This window comes from Gadus morhua, chromosome 1, assembly GCF_902167405.1.
Source record: "Gadus morhua chromosome 1, gadMor3.0, whole genome shotgun sequence".
In the NCBI taxonomy this organism is placed as follows: Eukaryota; Metazoa; Chordata; class Actinopteri; order Gadiformes; family Gadidae; genus Gadus; species Gadus morhua.
In genome coordinates, this window is record NC_044048.1 from 11,856,390 (window position 1) to 11,878,031 (window position 21,642).

Here is a 21,642-nt window from a genome sequence, read left to right on the forward strand (position 1 = left end):
CGCCAGGCAGGCGCCTACTTGACCATTTCCATCCCGAGTGCCAGAAAGCAATCGGTCATGTTTATGAATATTTTGTCTACTTGAAGGGAAATCACAACTAAAACACAATACAAGTGCCTTTAAACACACTTTGCATTACAACAGCTGAGGAGTTTTGAAATAGTGTCAACTAGGCCTATGACACACAATTACAAATCAATAAACAAATAGCAAAAAAAAAAAAAAGGACAAATGAATGGCTTAATTACACATCGCATATCACTTATTCAAAGTGATGGGCAGCATCCAGCTTGCACAGCAACCTTGGTTCTTCTCTAGATGCTCGTTTCCATGACAGTTATCTACATGCACTTTGCGAACAAGATAAGTTAAGGGACCGCGCACATTTTGGTGAGCTGTAGTGATGGACATTACGGTTCTTCGCAGTGAGTCAGATCTTTTTGGTCTGCTGTTCTATAACAGCCAGCTCTCTTGGCTCTCAAACGACTCTTTATTTATTAATGTTTACTACAAAATCTATTAATATCTCTTTTGTTTGTGCCCATTTAATGTGATGGTGGATTGTGTAATAGCTGTCTATTTTTCAAATATATGCAAGGTAGAATTGTATTTAGTTGCGGGAAATTATGTATTTCATGGCTTGACATAAGGCTACAGTACAGCCATGAAAACGTTGCCTACGTCAGTTGCTCTGATCGTTACTCGTTGCTAATATCGGTTGTTATGTGGGATGTATCTAGCCCGATCTATTTCTAACTCGATGTTCGTGAAAGAGCCGACTTGTCCACGAACGACCCATCAATAGTGGACTGTCTCTTTAAGAATCAGGTCTCCTGTTGCACGGAGAAGCTGGTGATTTTCCACTCAAACTGATATTAAACGCACGCCCGCTCGTTGAAACAAAGGTCACTGAGAGATTTCATCCCGATGAAATTTATTTCAAACGTGATCCATCGCACAAAATAAGGAACAAGGAACAGCTCATTCAAAAACAGATCACAGGTAATTCGTCATCTTCTTTACCGTTAATTGTCCGAAATGTCGGTAACATTGACAAAATGCATTTGAAAACAACTACATGCGCTACAGCCGATGTTTGGGTTGAAATAGCCTGCATTACGAACACGAGCGGCTGGTTGTAAAAGTTGTTTCCGGTAAAGATCACATGCGTTATTTTTATGGTCAAAGAATCGCTAGTAACGTTAATTATTGATCCCGGGGCTCGATGATAATTAAACGCGTCACCTTGGGCAGCATGCAGGTTACTTGGATACAATAATTAATGAGATGTGTATTTGTCATTATTGACCCTTTTGCACGATGTATGCTGGGCCATGATCAGTAAAGAGGCGAGTGTGTCTTGTGTTTCACCCTCACTTCGTCTCAACCGGGGGTGATAATGGGCTGCCTGCTACCTTATGAGGTGCTTATCAACCTTTTATCCCCTAAAGTCTAATCGCTAACCAGTGTTTTTTATATCCAGAGTCAGCGAACGGGTTATGTGCGTCCATTAATCAAACGACTGGTTGATGGGCTCAAGGGAATGGTAAAGTATATTCGTGTAATTAACGTTTTACTACATTTTGTCGATTATGCAGACCAGGCAACACGGCGTGTTCTGTGCTGTGGCTTGTGTCCTAGTGATTGCTTTAGCTTTTACATTTGAACTATTATAAGTAAAATACAGTGAAGCGGTTGACGACGCGATTCCCGTCTGTGATGTGTTGCTTTCGATGGTTTTATCCAGGTGGTCTTGTTATCTAACCGTCTTCACCATCAGTCTCTGATAACCGGAGGGGACACGTGCATTTGTTTTGAAGACAAACGTGAGGAGGGTGTTGGTGGTGGTCAGATTTCTGGGATTCATGAAAATGTTATAACATTGAAAGGAAAGACCGGTGTGCTTGCCAATGGTAACAGCTTATTTTTCAGGAGTGCCTCAACTAATTAGACTTTGGATAGGTATACATCGATTAACACATTATTTGAATCAAGAGCAAGGCATCTTCAGCTACACATGCATGTAACTTCCTCAATCTTCTGAAAATTTACAATATTTACAAGCAAAACAAACCTTGTATCAAAGTATTTATTTTCAAAGTATTACAATTGCATAATTGAATAATAAATCTGTTGCATCTTCCATGCTTTCAGCTTCCATGTTATTGTATGCACCAGAATAATTAGTTATAATGATTTGATTACACTATATTATTGTAACAATCTACAATGAGTCAATTGGCAAACTTTTGTTGCCTTTTGTTTGCAGAGTGCTTCTCTTCCACTGGCATGAGTTGCTGTCGATTACTGAGAGTATGTGTGGATTATGTTCTTTGAAGCCTATATAGATTAAGTTCATGGATATGATGCAGACATTGATGGATAAAGAAACGTTTATAGTGGATAATGTCCATATCTGACATAATCGTACTGCCTCATCATGTTGTGTACAAACACTAGTCAAATTAACTCTGAATTCATGTAAATCCATTTTTTTGTTAATGACCACTACTGAGTTGTCTGACTTCGGGGAGATCCCAGAATTAAACAGTTTTGGCTTTGCCAGCCTCTGAACGATATCTGATGGTGGGGAATTTAGAAAAAAACAAAATTCAGAACATAGATCAGTTGATTTATCAGTTGATCAGTTGCCCTCTCTGAGACGACGTAAGTGTCATGGACAGCTTTTTGGACGACTTTGATATTAATCCTTCCATTTATAAAAAGGAATGTGATTTAAATGTACCTCATTATTCAGATAAAGCATGATCTCGAATGTGCAGGAACTCATGTAGGAATAAGGCTATTTCCACATAACCCAAGTGGGTGCTACATATTGGTGGTGGTTAGTGAGGTCCCCCCTTCACTTTAGGCGTCTTTGAGTGTTATTAATTAATATTATTCTTCATGTTTAACCTCTGTTTTCCTTTTATTCCTAGTCTGTTTTACATAGTTTTGAATGATGACTATATGCTCTGTAAGGTGACCTTGGGTGTCTTGAAAGGCGCCTCTAAATTAAATGTATTATTATTATTATTATAAACTAATAATTTGCATCTAAAGACAATGTGTAATTAATACTCCTTTTTAGGGAATTGTCTTCAAGAACTATATGTACGCATCGTTTCTACTGTTGTGCTTACAGAATTTGTCTAGGCAACATGTCAATCATGTGAATTCGACGTCAGGCTATTCTTTTACAATCTTTAATGTGCAAAGTTGGACATTTGGAAATCAACTATTTCTTCATAATCTCCTGTAAACTGATGCATACCCCCTACTGGCCAGATGTTGTCTAGCTAATGCAACAAACTTGTGTCCATATGCGGCTCTGTTGCAGCATAATATTCTGTGTCCATAGTCTTATCAAGATTTATTTTTCACTACAAACTGTGTTGATGATTTCAAAGATATATCATCAAATATGTGTAATGTCTGTGGAAAATGGAAAAAAACAATTTTATTCATGGTTATTATGGTGTTTGAGAAAAAAATTAAGCCTTGCCTATTGTTTTTTTTCTCAGGGCAATGGTGAAAATGTTGCCAGCATTCAGTACAATTCCTTGCATCATATGCCATTATATTCACGCCATGTCTCCCTTGTGTCAACTGGAGGGCAGTAACAGTCCACTGTTGGTTTGGTCAAGTGCTTAATTATTTATTGATAGAATGCTACACGGCTATTAACTATTTCATCAATGAAATTAAAGCTGGTGATCCATACCAAAATCCTGTGTTTATTTAGGCATTTATTTCCTGTGCATTAATGATCTAATTTAATTTCAAGTGGCCGTCATTCATAACGGCGCCCCAGGGGGTGTATTGAAGACAAGCCAAACCTTGCCCCATGTTGTGACAAATCCTGTTGACTGGTTCATTTGGATGAAATTGACCCTGACATTGCCACAATTGCGTGGGTATTGTAAGCTAAGTTATGAGGGAATGGCGTTTTCAACACACGCAGAAAATAAATAGACTGCGCATTGCCTTATTAGGCATTGTTGAAGGGCCGTTCTCTGCGGGTTGATGTTTGCAGATAGCTGGCCATCGGTTCTGTTTGCATGTCGCTGCATGTGTTTCCATATATCCTGTTCACTAAAGGGACTTTTATACAAAGGTGTCAAATTAGGTCGCTGTGAGGACATACCCACACACACATTCACACACAAATATACATTCTGGTGCTTTAGGAGTCCAACACTGGGAAGGTTAGAGCAAAATGGCTTGTTTAAGTTAAATCCACCCAGAGTTGAGGAGATATGGGTCTAATGAGGGAAAGGTTGACTCGGCTCTCTCCCTCCCTCCCTCCCTCCCTCCCTCCCTCCCTCCCTCCCTCCCTCTCTGTCTATCTTCCTTCTCTGGGTTGAAAAAAAAGAAGGTGGCTGTGACGTGCTCAGGGCACAGTACTAATCCTTAGTCCCTGGCTGTGTGTGTGTGTGTGTGTGTGTGTGTGTGTAGGGAGTCAGTGGGAAGTGGAAATTTACAGTTGTCCGTCGCTGTGCGGCTGTACCCAATCTCTGTGTAGGATTTAATTGTCTTTAGCCGATGGGGCGGGCCATAGTGTCAGCTCTAGTCCTTGTAAACTGTGTTGGCATAAAGGTTCTCAGTACAGAGGAATGGTGACAGCTGAGGAAGAAGCAGCCTATACATAATCACAGCCATGAAGGAAATGTAAGTTCTTTCCACTAATGTCTTTTAGTAACGAAATATTAGAAACTTTTCTCTCTTGGTGTGTGTGTGTGTGTGTTTGTGTGTGTGTGTGTGTGTGAATATGAGAATGTTGTTGAACTGATTTATTTTTTTCATCAGTTTGTTAAGTAAGGGAATCCGTTCTTGGAAGCAGACTTTCTTGTGTTAAACAGAAGGACTGCATACCTCCATGCTATCAAGTTCTTCAGCCTTCAGTTTTTTTTTTTTTTTCTTTGTGATATTTAATCTTGCGATCAAACGATTGAGTCCACATTGGGTGGACCTTCAGGTCTACACTATACTGGCAGTGGAAAAAAGGGTTATTCCTGTGAGGCGCTTAGTGGCTGTAATGCTTTTGTTTTGGCCTTATCAAGTGAGGGTACACAGAAAGTCCGGCCATGGGTGTCTGGCCGGGACGCATGGCTAATCTTAAGGACTGTTTACCTTAAGTCTTATCAGACATGCACACTACCTTCCAGAAGGTGAAAAACTCCTCTACGCAAACAGGCAAAGGAAAGCACACGGGTGGAGGGTTGTGGGTGGAGGTAACGGCGGTGGAGGGATAGAGTGGGCGAGCGCTGATCCAGTTATGTAATGAGGTTTGAGAGTGAAAAGCAGTTCAAGTTGGCTCGTCATGACTAACATGCAGGCGAGAGAAAAACCTATGAAAAGCATGATGACTGAACGGAAGGACTCGGAGAGGGACCAAGCGGGACCGGGGTCGAAGGAGCGATTGATAGGGGCCTCGTTAAATCCACAGGAGATGCCTTCTAAAGTAGTTTTTAATTGCAGCCCTAAGGCATACATAAAACAGGCTTCATGTACGAATCAACTTCACCAGGTGGAACCAATTCGGTTTCTTTTTTTACTTCATTTTTGGGGGTTTTGTGTGTTGAACGCAACATCGGATCAGGTGGGGTTATGACAACTTCGAAGAGAAATATTTTCAAAAGTTGAAAAAGTGTATTAATACAAAGTTAAATCCTTTTATTTTAGCAATATATCTTTTATATCTTCATAGATATCTCTGGGCAAAACAGTATTTTTTTATTTTGTTTTGGAAATGCAACTCTTGCTTACTTAATACCTTGGGTTCCGATTGGCAACACTCCACCTACAAATTTGCATTGGGCTCGAAAAGAGAGAAGGGGAAGTCTTTGAAGTCGCCTGCCGTTTCTGTCCGCCAGTGCCGGGCTCTAAAGAAGGGGAAACCTTTGCCGCTTGCATAATCAGTAGCAACAATTAATCAAAGTCTTTGTAATTCCTCCCCGTTTTCATCCAGAAACAATCATTATGTTCCTAGGACAGGAAGCTCACAGCCCATTAGGTCCCAACGTGTCCAAGTGATTTGTCAAACAGTTATTCCTGCCCTATTACGGTTTGGGTGCTCCTGGCTCCTCTTTGGCGGGGGCTGGGAAATGGGATACAGAGGGGCGTAATAACAAATCATTGCTTTCTCTGAAAGGTGGTTTACAGTACAGTACGCTGAGTGAAATGAAGATCTTGCATCCCCTGGCACGATGCCAAGGCCTTTGGAATGTCGGGGGACTATCGTCTTTAAATTTGGCGGGGAACCAACTGTGTGGCTGCCGGTGTAACGCAGGGGAGAGGGGCTCTGCATGTTTTCCCTTTACAAACATTAGTTTCAGTTCAAGCGGCGTCTCGCCCACCGCTATTGTGTTGACTTTAGAACCGTGACTGTGATACACGCGTTATGGTTTGAGGTCCCCTCCGATCCACTTTGCCTCCTGGTCCATCTTTTTTGAGTGTGTCTGGATTGTGGAGCTGAGTGCCATGTGGAGCACTGGTCAAGGCGCTTCATGTTTAATTCCTGGTTCAAGGCCAGGATAAGGCCACCAATCTCCCTGGAGAGGGACTGAGGCAGGCAAGGAGGTGGAAGGTGAAATGTAAATATTAATAGAATAGGCCGAAAATAAATTTAGACGCAAAACTGCTTTCATCCATAGCGGTTAACGTAATCAGTTTTTTCACAATTACAATTTTGCTATTATTTCAAATGTAGTCTATAGAGTTTATTCATTTATTTGTATGTTTGCCAGGTGAATGTCAAACAAAAATGTTATTTGCAATATACTGTATGCTTTCATAGGATACCCAGCAGTCAGTAAAACTAGGCCCAAAGCACTATAAGTGTATAGAGGCCATAGATGCTCAGCATGCCTTGGTAATATCTTGTAAATGGAATGAAACTTGATTAACGGCTCTGTAAATGTCTTAAACCACTCATGATTGGAATCTCACTGATCATAGCCAAGAGACCTCTAGGATATTGGCTGTCCAGTGATATTATGATGTTACTGGAACGCTTACTGGAATAACTCATGTTATTACTTATTTATATTTGTTTTATTTTTTACATATTTATATTTAGGAATACTGCCTGTGTTCTATTCTGGGTTCTGTTTATTTGATTTTTCTTTTCCAGTATGAAAAATGTGTCTTAGATTAGGAAGATAAGTGATGGTGTTCTGTTTATTATAATAACTGGTTGAACAGCATGTTGTAAACCAAACAAGCTCCCTATCGCAGCCTCCTATCTTTCTCTCTGTCTCTGTCTATGTCGCTCTCTCTCTGTCTCCTATTCCTTCTGCTAAACTTGATGTAGCCAACCCCTCCCCCGTCACCCCCATCTCACTCATGGCTATATTTGAACTTTCTCTTCCATATGCCATCTTCTCCACTCCCTCTCCTCTGCAGCATGGCACAAAAGGAGAAACTCCAATGTTTGAAGGACTTCCACAAGGACACCCTAAAACCCTCCCCGGGCAAGAGCCCGGGCACACGGCCCGAAGACGAGGCAGAGGGCCGGGCTCCCCAGAGGGAGAAGTGGTCTAGCAAGCTTGACTTTGTCCTGTCGGTGGCTGGCGGCTTTGTGGGTTTAGGGAACGTGTGGCGTTTCCCGTACCTTTGCTATAAAAATGGTGGAGGTAAGTAACAGACCAGATGGGGCCTCTTTGGTGTATTGGCTCTTGGAATACTAACGTTTTATGGAAGGTAATGTTTTTCTGTTTGTTTATTTTCTTCATCCTCAGGTGCATTTCTCATACCCTACTTCATATTCTTGTTTGGGGGAGGCCTGCCTGTGTTCTTCTTGGAAGTGGCTCTGGGCCAGTACACCTCTGAGGGAGGGATCACCTGCTGGGCTAAGATCTGCCCCATCTTCACTGGTCAGTTTCCCCCTACAGATCATCCCCCAAACCGACTGCGTGTTTTCTTTGGGTTCCTAAACTCTTGGCGTTCTCCATAATCTCCAAGCATAATAACTCAGGGCTCCAGGAAAGTCCTGCGACACACTGGAATAACAAACCATCTCCTGTATCCGGTCTGCAGCCATAGCCAAGAGAGAGAGCCCGCTCAGGCTTGTGTTCGCTGGGCTCTTGGAACAGGCTTCGTCCTCCATCTGGTTCAACCCGATAATAAATCACCCTACACTTTATCTTCCTTTATTAATTTAGTGCTTCCTCTGCTAGGGTGAAATACCGTTAGCAGTACAATGGAGAACGGTGATTACAAGGCGAACATTCAGGGAGGAAGATCCAAAACCCTTTGATACGCACCAGGTGCCCACAGATCCATGTCAATGCAATCTAACAAGACGCATACATAAATATCACTGAGTTCTACTTACAGTACACTGGCAAGTTATTCATTTCTATGTTGAGTGCTTTGTTGCCATGGGAACAGAGGAGGGGGCAAATACTTAGCGGAAGTTGCCTAGCAATGCAAACCGTTCCCTTGCAATAGTTTCAGTATTTTCAAAACTATGTTGGCCCATGTGTCACGTGACACAGCAGCACCAGTGAGTGGGCCATCTGTTTAGTTTCTCTTCCTTACTCTCTCGTGACACACAATATCAGCAGGGCGTTTCAGCAGCAGTCTTGCTCCGAGGTGGGGGGATCTTATGACGGTTTGAAGCCTTTGATCTCAAGAACCCACCTTGTGGTGGTACTACCAGTGACCCCCCACCCTACTCTTCTTACCCAGAGCGACAGCTGCGACGCTCCGATTCACATCTATACGTTGAAGGTCTGAGGCAAAGGAGCAGGGAAGAGCTGTAGGCCAACGGACAGGGCCCAACCGGGGGTTGAAAAATGTCAAACAATACAATCAATCAGAGGTTATTTATTTAAAAAAAAATCAATTAATGTAAGATAACGATTCTTATCTTCTATGTTTACGTTTCACAATTCCAAAATTGTGTGTGTGTGTGTGTGTGTGTGTGTGTGTGTGTGTGTGTGTGTGTGTGTGTGTGTGTGTGTGTGTGTGTGTGTGTGTGTGTGTGTGTGTGTGTGTGTGTGTGTGTGTGTGTGTGTGTGTTGGGGTGTGTGCACGTACACACAACAGATGCACCCTCTCTCACACCCTGGTCACCTGATTGACTTGTCCGCCTTTGGATGTGAGAATCAGGAAGGCGAGAAGGGGAAGTTGATAGAAGTTTAAAAATACCCCAATGGGTTCAAAATAATATGGGCAGACTTTCTAGGTTCAACCAAGTTAAAATCAGCATGCAAACTTGATTTTTAAAGATTAAAATAAACAAATAGAGACGTTTATTTTATATAATATTTGTATGTGTTTTTATGGTGGAAAAGCATGTGTCCTGGAGAGCCAGACTTTTTATTGGCTGACAGGTCACTGTAGAGTACTCTGAGGATGACCACATCACGGGGTTGTACTGACAAAATGGCCCCTCTCCGCTCCACCCCTCCATCCCGTCCTCAACAGGCATTGGCTACGCCTCCGTTGTGATCGTCTCTCTCCTCAACATCTACTACATCGTGATCCTGGCCTGGGGACTGTACTACCTGATCCAGTGCTTCCAGCCGGAGCTCCCCTGGGCCAAGTGCAACCAGCCCTGGAACACACCGCAGTGTGTGGAGGACACGGTCCGCAGGAACAAGACCCTCTGGCTGGCCGCCAACATTACCAACTTCACTTCCCCGGTCACTGAGTTCTGGGAGTGAGTACTGACCACAACAGCTGGCGCGTGTGTGTGTGTGTGTGTGTGTGTGTGTGTGTGTGTGTGTGTGTGTGTGTGTGAAAGCTTTCTTTGTTATATAATACACCAAATGGCTACAGTCATGGGCCTGTTTACTTTGCACTGTATACTGTGTTTAATTGAAACGGTGGCTAACAGGGTGGGGGGTACCGCCGTGCTGGCGGCAGATCGTAACCTGTCGTGTGGATCTCTGTGTTCCACAGACGCAATGTCCTGAGCATCTCCACTGGAATCGAGGACGTTGGCACTCTGAAATGGGACCTGGCTCTGTGTCTCCTCGCTGTCTGGGTTATATGCTTTTTCTGCATCTGGAAGGGAGTCAAGTCTACTGGAAAAGTACGTTTGTGATGATCTCTGTTTTGTTGCCTGGGTTTTTGTTTTGCAAGCAACGGGACAGGGATATGTGCCCCAATGCTAACAGAAACGCCTTTATTTGGAGGCCAAGTTGGTTTGTTTGATTTAGAACCATTGGCTGATGCACTGCACTGGCATGTTACATCTTGGCCAGACTCACAGTCACCTTTATACTGTTGAAGTTACTTTTGGCCCTGCGCGTGCATTTGTTAGCAGACTGGGTCAAAGCCAATATCAGGGTTAAACAAAACACTTGAAAGAGCCTACAAGGAAATGTCCAACTCTTTGCTTCTTGCGTTGAACTCTAAAAACACTGTTTATTTAATCTTACCGGTGCTCTTATACCTGGCCGACGCAGCCTTTCGACTGCATGCCATTACTTTTTGTTAATAATGTATTGAACCTTTTTTCACTGCTGTTATCGCTGTTTTACATGGTCATCATATGATTAAAAGTGTCTATCCAATAATATCCATTCACTCAGTGTCACATCAGTCAGCCCAAAGATTGTTGCTCTAAATCAAAGTAGTCTGGAGGGAACACATTCGTTTTTATGGTCTTGGATCAATTCAGTGGGTCAATTCAGGCTTTGCTACAGTATTTATGTAATTTATGTCAAAATAAGACTATTACTTATTTCATTCAATTTGATAGGTTCTCTGGGCTCCTCATTTCTGCATCTTGTCAGCCTCGAGTTCATGTTTTCTGTGACCATTCAACTGAACTGACATTACATGTGTAAAGACTGAAAGGCTTACCATAATGTGTTTGGTTCATGGCTAATCACCTGTCGGTTTTCTCTAATCTAGGTGGTGTATATAACGGCAACTTTCCCATTTGTAATGCTGATTATTTTACTGGTGCGAGGGGTGACCCTGCCGGGGGCATCTGAAGGGATCAAGTTTTATCTTTACCCGGACCTTAACCGCCTGCAGGATCCAGAGGTAGGAGCTTCAATCAGCACATTATTATTATTATTATTACCAAATTCTCTGGTATTTTTGTCGAGGGAGTGAATAGGGTAGCCCAGTTGAAAAGAGGGCTCATGACTTCAAATCTTGTGATCGGATGACTCTGATGAATATCCCCCTTTGGAGTAGCTCATGATCCTGAGTAGTTATTTTTAAAGGAGTTATAAATAATATGGCCATGATTAATGGTCTCTGAACACTTTTTTTTCTTCTGCGGTATCTTCTAGTTTACGTTGTTGTCAAACATTTAACTCAATCTCAAACCTAATGCCTTTCCAATGCCCAAATCAATCGCCAAAAAACACGAGAGTGTTGTGTAAACATCAACCTTTTGTTTCTCTTGGACGCCGCGTCACCCCTCATGCTGCCTTTCAGGTGTGGATCGATGCCGGGACGCAGATCTTCTTCTCCTACGCCATTTGTCTGGGAGCCATGACGTCTCTGGGGAGCTACAACAAATACAGATACAACTGCTACAGGTGAGCGTTGATCCCAGTGGGGGGGGGGGGGACCTAAGTAGTGACAGCAACCCATGTCAGAAACTGGGTGTGAAGACCTTGGGTTGCGTGTGTGTGTCTCTAACACCCTCCATGACGTGTGTGTGACATAGGGACTGTTTGCTGCTGGGAGGCCTGAACAGCGGTACCAGCTTTGTGTCTGGCTTCGCTATATTTTCCGTCCTGGGCTTCATGGCACAAGAGCAAGGGGTGGACATTGCCGATGTGGCAGAGTCAGGTACGAGGGTCAAAGGTCACGGTAGCAGTGATGGTGGGCACTGCTACTGGAAAACAAAAACAAAAAAAAGGGGCAAAAAAACATGTTTTCGCACAAACGTTTAGCCAAACCAATGGCTTTTAAATTGGTCTGAGGAAGGGAAGAATGCTAATTTTGAGGATTTTGAGGAAAGTTTGAAATTGTTAGAAGAAGTCGCAAGAAACAGAATTAGTTGTTGCCGGTTTGATGTGTGTTCCACCTCTGTTGAGGCTCAGTTGGGTTGGCGTTTTCGCTCAAGAGCGGTTTGTTTGTTAAACCGCTGCTGCACAATGAACTGCTAGGTTAAATTGCTGGCTGATTATTTGTATTCTTATTATAAATACAAGTGCGCCATACACAGCTGTTCTCAACGGCACTAGGGCGGCCAGTCTTTCACTCAAGCTGACCATGGCAACTGGTGACTTCAGATCCTAACTGCAAGGAGACGTCCCAAAGAGGACCGGCGTCACGTGGACTTTACATGATGACGCACAAGAGACCGTGGTCTCTCTTTTCAAATTGTTGTCAACGAGTAAGACACTCTTTAGTCATGAATCAGTATTGGCATTATGTGGGTTAAGATCATACACGTTACTGTGTTGCCTGGCTGTGATATATTTCTGACCAATCAGCATCATACACCAAGCCCAGTTCTGCGACACGCTGAGGATTTGCTGAGGTGGACCCGACCGGTTCTGTTTCTCTTCCTTTTTTACATCCCATGTTGTCTGAAGGAGTCTTCTTTCAGCATGCTCGCTTGCTACCAATGATATGTATTCTGTGTTGTCATATTAGAAAACCAACCATTGATTATGAATATGGTTTCCATGCACTGCTCTGCACCTTTTTTACATGCCTAGATGCGATGACTGATGACTAAAAGGATTATTCTGTATTGGATATTACCTGTGAGCTGTAAAGCTTAGTCAATGAGCAGGTGCTGTTGTCAAATACCATTTTTGCTACTTACTGTTAAATTAATACTGGGCTCTGATGAGGAATACCTTGCTGTTATTGTATTACACCAACATAAATTGATAATTGGTTAATCATTTATCCGTTCCCTGGGAGAAAAACTGTTCTCCCGTACATTATTGTAGAGGGGATCCCCTAAAATGTTTTGGCCTTTTCTTATAAACTTTACCAGATCTGGATATTGGAAAGCTTTTACAATCAAATTCTCGGATACCTATACGTATCGTCAGGTAGATCTAATACTGGAGGAAGACTTTGCTTAGTTGCTCCACCATACTTTAATAGTGTGTGTCAGGCCTAGCCAGTTAGCATACACATGCCTATGGCACATGCCTAGTGCTCACCAGGCATTTATTAACTGTCTCTTGATTGGCTCCTTCATAGCTCAATGAGCAGGACTACTAGCCAATGAACAAACGAGAGGAGGTTAATGGAGCATTCATTCAGGGTCGCTGTTTGAGATTTATCATCCATTCAACTCCATTTAACCTAGAAGTGGATGAAACTTTACTTCACATCAGGTTTTTAATTCTCCCTGCACAGATAGGAACCATTTTCTTTGGGCGCTCCAGGCTATGAGGAAATTGGGAATTTTGTGTTCGGTGTATTTCCTCAATAGATGACCATCATGGAAATCCAACACTGTAACCTGACAGTAAGAATTTCCCCAGTTTCTTTTCTTCTTAATATCATTGTATCTCCTTCTCCATGGTTGGAAAAGTTCCATTTTGAATAATGGCTACTGAATTTCGTCACTACCATACTGAACCACCGTACACTCCACCCACCTCCATAACTCCGATCTACCATATCGCGTCCGAGCTGGAATAAGACAAACCGGTTAACTCTCTCCCTCGCCCCTCTCCCTCCCCGCCCTCCCATCCCCCCCTCCCTCCTCCCCGCCCCATTCCTCTCTCTCTTTGTGCTGCCAGGTCCCGGTTTGGCCTTCATCGCCTACCCGAAGGCCGTGTCCATGATGCCAATGCCTACCTTCTGGGCCATCTTGTTCTTTATCATGCTTCTGCTTCTGGGCCTGGACAGTCAGGTCAGTCCCTCTCGCACAATGACTCCAGTGTTTCCAGTGCACAATGCAGAGTACTCGGGTGTGGGGGAGGGGGGGGGGGGGGGGGGTTAGGGCATTTTTTTATTCCTTGGAGAGACACCTCTGCGGGCCCCTGGGCCCCACAGTGTATGTAGTCTCCATAGCACGCATCGGTTGTCATCCCGTCAGACTCGTATTTCTAAGAGGCATTCGGTGCTTCCCTGCATCCACGTCTTCCAGTGTATCAAGTATCAAAAAGAAGGGGAAGAAAACGCTGCCCAACATTCTTCCGTAAAGTATTTATAACCAACCTTTTGCCAAAGAAGTATTTGCAAGTAGGCCTGACTACAATGTGTAATTCCCACAGAGACAGTGCAATTGCAAGTGTCCGATTGCTGCCGAACGGTGTTTGAAAAGCGCTTGGGCCGACATTATACTGTAGACCATATTTTTTTTTATTACATTTAATTTTTTTTTTGTTTTCCCATAGCATACTTGTTAGTCTTTTTTAGGGTTGGGGTAAGGTGCTCTGCAGCTCAGCCGCAATCAAAGTTTGATTATGAGGAGGTAGGCTGGAGACAAAACACAAGTGTTCACCAGCCATGGGGCAGCCGTGCCCGGATCACATTTCATCCTCCACGTGTAATTCTACTCCCAATGCTAACGCGGTCATGCGCCGTGCCAACGCATCAGGCCCGGGGCCGAGTGCGAGGTCGGGGGCTGGTGCTCTAAATTTGAGCTCATGTAAATAATAACCCCGGATGACGTGTGTGGTTTTACTCGACGCCTACATTTCATTCAGATAGCGTTGTCCCGCTGAATGCGCCGCTGTTGGCGTTGATCATGAAGGCCATTGTTTGGCGTCAGAATTTCTTCATTCCGATTTTATGAGGGGTCAACAAGTACCAGAAATCTGAACACTGTTTTCATTGGACAATAGCGCTGGGGGGGGGGGGGGGGGGGGGGGAATGATTTACAATCCAGAAAGTAGGCAAGGTATAGGACTTACCGTACAATAAAAACATTCTCTAACAACGTTGGTTGACAACCCACCAAATGTACAAATATAGATATTCCATTTTGAAGGGTTTGTACGATGTTGTGTTGATGATTTTGTTGTTCTTTGCCTTAACGCCCGCATTTCCCCACACAGTTTGTTGAAGTGGAAGGACAGATCACCTCCATCGTGGATCTGTATCCATCTTTCCTAAGGAAGGGCTACCGGCGGGAGATCTTCATTGCGATCATGTGTTCCATCAGCTATCTTCTCGGACTCGCCATGGTTACAAACGTGAGTTCACCCGCACTTTGTGCCTTTTTTTTTAATTTCTTTGTTTCCTTTTCTTTCATTGGCTCTTCTCACTGTAAGCAATGTCTGCTATTAATCTTGGGCAACACAAAAGGGCAGAGTTATAGCCTCCCCCTCTCCCCTCTCTCCCCACTCCCCTTGGACAAGCACGGGGGGAGATAACAGAGCAGACACACCTCCTGCCTGCCTAAGCCATGACTATACCACCACCAAATATGGCTTTCCAAGCCCACTCACACGTCCTGTATGTTTGACACAGTGAATGGAACAATTTCCAATGACTCTTTCCATTAAGTTAACTATACTTCAATGACGTCGGACCACCTGTTGAACTCGATCGCTACTGGCGGTTTGCCGGCATTCCCCTGTGCGTCTCTCCCGAACGCTCACATCCAACACCTTTCACACTTTAGTGTCCCTTTGAAACTCACCACCCCCTCCATGTGTTTCTTTTTATATGACGTGTAAAGTCCTAATTTATGTTTGTTTTCTCTCCATCCAGGGTGGCATGTATGTGTTTCAACTCTTTGACTACTATGCAGCCAGCGGTGTGTGCCTTTTGTGGGTTGCATTCTTCGAATGCATCGCTGTATCCTGGGTTTACGGTGAGTGAGCCTCGACTGTATCTGCGTTAATTAGACACAGCAATAACTAACATGCTGAAATTGGTGCACGGCTAGAACACCAGGGTGGGAACTCTGTGTGCGTCCTTCCCTGCTCTATGGCCACTAGTAAATAACCCTCGACAGCCTTTTAGGGACTATTGCAAAGAACAGTGGCACCACTCAGCGATGACCTTTTGGGCTGGAGACAAATGTGGGAAGGCTGCCCCAGATGGCGCTCCCTTGGCCATTGTTTTATCACCGTTGTTGTGGCTATTATTATCACCGGCTGAACGCTGCTCGGGGGGCAACATCTCACGGACCCGGGAGAGCAAACTCGGGTATTTGTGCTGAAACTGTTTCCAATTTTGACGGTAGACAATAGGGGAGCTTATTTATAATGGGGAATGTCATCCAGTTGGAACGCATGAGTTGACGCAGAGCCAGATGGCCCATGGAGGGAAGACATAGTCCTTGCTGTGGAGGTTAGTCTCAGTTTAGGATAGCCACTGCTTCTTCAAGGAACGATCCAGTCTTGTGACCGCCAAACTAATATCATAATGTCATTATCAATGCTCATTATTAAGTTGGCCATGCCTTCGCTTTTGACTCCAACCTTTCGTCTTCTTCTCCCTCTCCTCTGGCCTTCTGGTGCCCAGGCGTGGACAACTTCTATGACGCAATCGAGGATATGATTGGCTACCGACCAAACTCATGGATGAAATGGAGCTGGTCTGTCATCACTCCCGTCCTCTGCGCGGTAAGAGATGAACAGCCGCGTTTCAGAATAGCATGGGTGTTTTAAAGCGATACATTTAGCATTGCCAGATGGGACAAGGAGAAGAACAATGTTTGACATTGACTGAGAGTTGACTCCCCAACTCTGTATCTGAAAGATGACCAGAAATGGTGAAATGTTGCCCTTGGAAATTGAATGTTTTATTTTATTTTTATCTCCCAGAGTTGCTTTGTGTTCTCCCTGGCGAAGTACAAGCCTCTGACGTATAACAAGGTGTACGAGTACCCCGATTGGTCCATTGGCTTGGGCTGGTCTTTGGCCCTGACATCCATGATCTGCATCCCCATGGTGATGGTCATCAAGATCCTTCAGTCTGAGGGACCTCTGATCGAGGTACAGTACTACTAATACTACCACCACCAACAGTCCACCAACACAGCTCCCGCTACCACCACCAACCGTTCACTAACACTAGTACAGCTACCGCTACCACCACCAACCGTTCACTAACACTAGTACAGCTACCGCTACCACCACCAACCGTTCACTAACACTAGTACAGCTACCGCTACCACCACCAACCGTTCACTAACACTAGTACAGCTACCGCTACCACCACCAACCGTTCACTAACACTAGTACAGCTACCGCTACCACTAACAACAGTTCACTAACACTAGTACAGCTACCGCTACCACTAACAACAGTTCACTAACACTAGTACAGCTACCGCTACCACTAACAACAGTTCACTAACACTAGTACAGCTACCGCTACCACTAACAACAGTTCACTAACACAGCTAGTGCTACCACCACCACCACTAACACTAACACAGCTAGTGCTACCACCACCACCACCACTAACACTAACACAGCTAGTGCTACCACCACCACCACCACTAACACAGCTAGTGCTACCACCACCACCACCACCACCACTAACACAGCTAGTGCTACCAACACCACTAACGCTAACACAGCTGTTCACTTACACAGCTACAGCTACAGCCACTACCATTGCCACCAACACTACTGCTACTACCAGCACCAATACTGCTACCACCACTACGGCTGCTAACAGTAGCACTGCTGCTGCACCCTGATTATTACAGTGAACAGTAGGGTGTTTGTAGGAGGAGGGAGGTACGAAAGGTGTCGGGGAGGCGGATGTTGAATCAATAGAGAGCAGGATGTACACCAGATAAGAGAAGGGCGAAGGGGACTTCTAAAAGATGGCACAAGGGCAATGGCAGTGCACCGCCCCTGACGGTAGATAAGGGACTACACGGGGTGACTTACCATAGTTACAGTTCCACTATTGATTTCCTTTTAGTGTTGCTATGTTACACAGACCTTTCTGCAGTGGTCAAAGCAAGCAAGCATATAAACAACAGAATGTTTTGAATGTTTTAGCACCGTCGTGCCGGATCATTTAGAAGCGCCCCAGCCCCTCCCTACTTTCGCAGTGATTTAGATAGCAGCGTCAACTCCCCACCGACGGAAAGATCAGCCCAGGAAACATCAGCTTTTTTGTTTTGGCTGACTAGACCGTGGGGAAGTCAGTCTGTTATGTGGGAATATGATGTGCCCGATGATGGCCAGCGCTCATAATCGCTCTAAAAACAAAAGTGCAGGGCTCTCTGGGTCCTTTCTCACTAAGATCCTTGATATATAAACAACACTGTCGGATGCGCGAAGCCGAGAATCTTTGTTCTGTCATCCCCTGCCACTAACCACAGCTAATCTGTAATGATTTGTTTGCTTAAACGCTAGGCTAATGTACGTCTAAGAACAGGCTATAGTATGACAGCTTGTTTGTTAGCAGCAACGGCGGGTACGTTCATGGGGAGACGATGTGAAGGAAACAATGGGCGTGTAATATGCGGAGAGGCAAGCGGTCGTAGTTATATGTAGGCCTGTAAAACTACGGTGATTTCCTTGTATATGATATAAGGGTACCACATGATCCCTATGATGTGATGATGATGCACCCCTGCCTAAACCCTACAGTGCACAACATTTCAATGCAAGATTGCTCCCATTAGTAAAGATGTTCATTATCAAATTTAAGTAGAGGGCAATATGCAACTACAACTAATAATCTATATGTTATTTAATTAATTGACATACAAACATATGTACATTCTATGAAAATGCACAGTTAATTCCTGGACGGACACGTCAACGCGCCTAAAAATAGACTTTATTTCTAATTTAGCATTTTGCTGCGTGTCAATCGGTCCCACCAAACTCGTCTCTCTTTCCGCAATGCCTCCCATTGACTTTGTATATCCGTTTCACTTATGTTATTGCGCGGGGAAAGGGATTGTGGGTAGTCTTGCGTGCAGGCTTTCCAGTTAACCTTATGCAAATGCGCGCATAGTGCAGCGATGTGATTGGACGATCGACATTCAGTGAGTACTGCCACACCAAACAGACTCGTTCTTTAATAAATGCCCTGGCTCTAAGCACTAAACTGGTAAACTTCCAAAAGCAGCAGCTAGAGTAAGTGCGGGGGGAGAAGGGGTGTTTGCTGGGGCAGAGTGGTCAGTGTAGCAGCACTCATTGATTAGCCTGGGAGCGTTTCCTTACAGCGTGATGCAAGGCCACGCGTGCCCAGTCTAGCGCGGGGGAGTCAAGCCAGAAAGGCAGCTAACCTTGGCAGCAGCATCAATCGTCGTTCCTTATGAGAAGAAAGAACCCCTGTGGCAGGGGTTCACAGAGGCAGTAAATATACCATCGCAAAGGACATTGCCGGTTTATACAGTACAACAAAGGGGTTCATTAAAATGCTTCAAGTGAAAGACCGTCATCAAAAAACTAAAATCGCCCAGCCCTACCTACTAATGTTATTTACTAGGATATTTCCTGTATACTGGTGCAATGTTCGTTTAGTTTTTCTCGGCTTTGGGTAGCCCCCTTTCCCCCCCCCTGCCTGTTAGCGTCCCAGAATACAAGACATTGAATAATACGCAATAAACATTCGACACAATCAGAAAAAACAGCCCAAAAGTTTGGACTCAAGCTCAATTTGTGCCGTGATCAACCTTTGCCATGCGTCTACACATCTTCTATTACAGCCCAGTTACAGGCCGCTAACCCCAGTCCTCTTGTTGCCCACCCCAGAGAATCAAAGCAGTGGCGGCGCCCGTGAAAGGAGGGGGCAGCTCCCGGCCCAAGGAGTACATTGTGAAGGACAGCGAGCTAGTGCAGCCCCTGGACCCCAACGGGAACAAAGGCTTGATCAAGCCCACCCACACCATTGTCGAGACGATGATGTGAGCGCTCTCTGTGAGAGGAATACGATTGACGTGCTTTCTGTGTTTATAATATTGGCTAACTCTTGATAGTGGTAGGTTTACATTGTCTGCACTAGGAATATTCTGGTTTTTGGTTTTCTTCTACAAGAAAAGAGTAATATTCGTTTTCTCTTGATATATTTTTTACCGTTTATTATTGTTTGATGTTACCATTGTTGTTGCTGTAGTTGGCACTGATCCCAGATAAGGCAGTATTTTCTGATAGAACATGTTCTGTTGCTTACTACCGTTTAAATCTGAGCGTGGGCAGGATTATCTCGCCCGCTGCGAAACATGAAACGACTGACATTCACCTTCCAAAAATCCAGTGCGCACCCTGCGTGTTATTAAGAGTATAATCCCGTAGAACATATCGAAAACATCCTCAAAGTTATTCTGACGGATTTCTCGCCCAAAGTTGATGTTCCATTTTTTTTAAACTGTTGTTTTGTCTTGAGACGCAATCTGAATGTACTGCCGCGAGCCACAAGGCAAGGAGGAAAGGAGGCAAGGAGGCAAGCCAGATCACATCTGTAGGTAGACTTCATATTAGAAACGCCCGGGTTGAGTGGTGCTGTGGCGACATGCAGTGTGCATAGGACGTGTCCTTATGAAATCCTATTATTATTTACCAAAATACTGAGGTAAATGCACTCACAAGAAAATCCTTTTTTTATTGGTGGGAGGGGGGGATGAAGGTTGAAGGTTAAACGAACGGCGGAAGGAGGGGGGGGGGAAAAAGGAGCAAGGAATGCGAAAAGGGAAGAGTAAATTTTTAGGTGGAGTATTTTATACGCTGCCAGTGACTTCCAGTCCGTCCCAGTGCATTTATTGAAACTTTTTGCACTTTATGTTTGAAGTTTTATTTTTAGTTTTGTGTTTTTATCATTCAAAAAGAAAAAACATTTCAGGAGGTCATATTTTAGCGTCTACTATTCTGATAGGGATAACTTTACATTTACATTTAGACTGCTGCATATTTACTTTCCAAGTAGAATAAAAGCAGAAAATATCCTTAAAACGAACTTCAGAATCAAATAACCGAGTTCACCATCATGAAAGGAAGGAAAGGACAAACGGTAAGAACTGTAAATTCTCTAAAAGTCTACAACGTTCAAAACAATGTTCTCCGCTGTGTTCATGTGGCTCCTGGTCGTGCTGTTTAAATGTGTACCATGCAAGCATATCACTGGAGTGTCTCATGTCCCATGTAGGCAATGGTATCGTAGAATTGTAACTTGTATGTAAAAACACACATGCCTTTTGTAACCATTTTATACTGTGCATCATATAGACTCTGTAACTAATTACTTTCTGTAACACATTGACTGATTGATTACTGCCATTTATATCCAGCATTTTTATTGTAAACCTGGCTGAAATCATTTCATCTGATTTTTCGGAATATTGAAAGCAATTTGTATCCTAAACGATCAGTATAGCAATGCTGTTTATGACTGTGTATTCGATAATTGTAGGGAAATTGCCTATTTAAACAGTATCCAGCCAAAATGTTTTAACTTTAAACCAGTACATATTGAGTACTGAGCCACATTACGTCATGAGGACTCTATCTGAATAAATGTGGAATAAATGTGCAGCAAATCAAATATAGAAAATGGCTCCTGCGGGAGCATAAAATAAAATGTACCAAAGTATGTCTCATCATCCCCTTTTTTAAGATGCATATTGCATTATTTCTTGATAGATTACAAAAAAATTAAAATCTTTTCTTTAGATTTGTGTGTCTGTGTCTTACTTCAAACTGCTTTCTTCTGTAATGAAGGGCTTACGTGTGATAACAAATCGAAATAAACTTCCTCCTTGGACATTACAAACAACCATACACTCAAAGAAGTGCATGTCACGGCTCAATTGCTATTCAAG

General features: G+C 43.8%; 1 protein-coding gene across 2 annotated transcripts; it reads left to right on the forward strand.

Annotated features, from left to right (window-relative positions):
• The first annotated feature begins 751 nt into the window (after positions 1-751).
• LOC115552424 (sodium- and chloride-dependent taurine transporter) lies at positions 752-21,494 on the forward strand. Of its 2 annotated transcripts, none has more exons than XM_030368529.1 (14): positions 752-1,002; positions 7,408-7,637; positions 7,743-7,877; positions 9,436-9,670; positions 9,913-10,045; positions 10,873-11,007; positions 11,410-11,513; positions 11,645-11,769; positions 13,695-13,807; positions 14,958-15,095; positions 15,616-15,718; positions 16,375-16,475; positions 16,677-16,847; positions 19,583-21,494. In XM_030368529.1, the coding sequence occupies exons 2-14, from the start codon at positions 7,409-7,411 to the stop codon at positions 19,736-19,738; spliced, it is 1,878 nt and encodes a 625-aa protein (XP_030224389.1). In that variant the 5' UTR covers positions 752-1,002; position 7,408; the 3' UTR covers positions 19,739-21,494. The 2 variants fall into 2 exon arrangements, with proteins under 2 accessions (XP_030224389.1, XP_030224380.1); XM_030368520.1 differs by lacking the exon at positions 752-1,002 and adding an exon at positions 4,434-4,671.
• The last annotated feature ends 148 nt before the right edge of the window (positions 21,495-21,642 follow it).

Excerpts from the sequence above, each read along its gene's own strand:
- LOC115552424 (XM_030368520.1), top strand. Across the intron at positions 13,808-14,957 it reads TTCTGGGCCTGGACAGTCAG|TTTGTTGAAGTGGAAGGACA; the intron begins GTCAGTCCCTCT and ends TTCCCCACACAG. Across the intron at positions 16,848-19,582 it reads CTGAGGGACCTCTGATCGAG|AGAATCAAAGCAGTGGCGGC; the intron begins GTACAGTACTAC and ends TGCCCACCCCAG.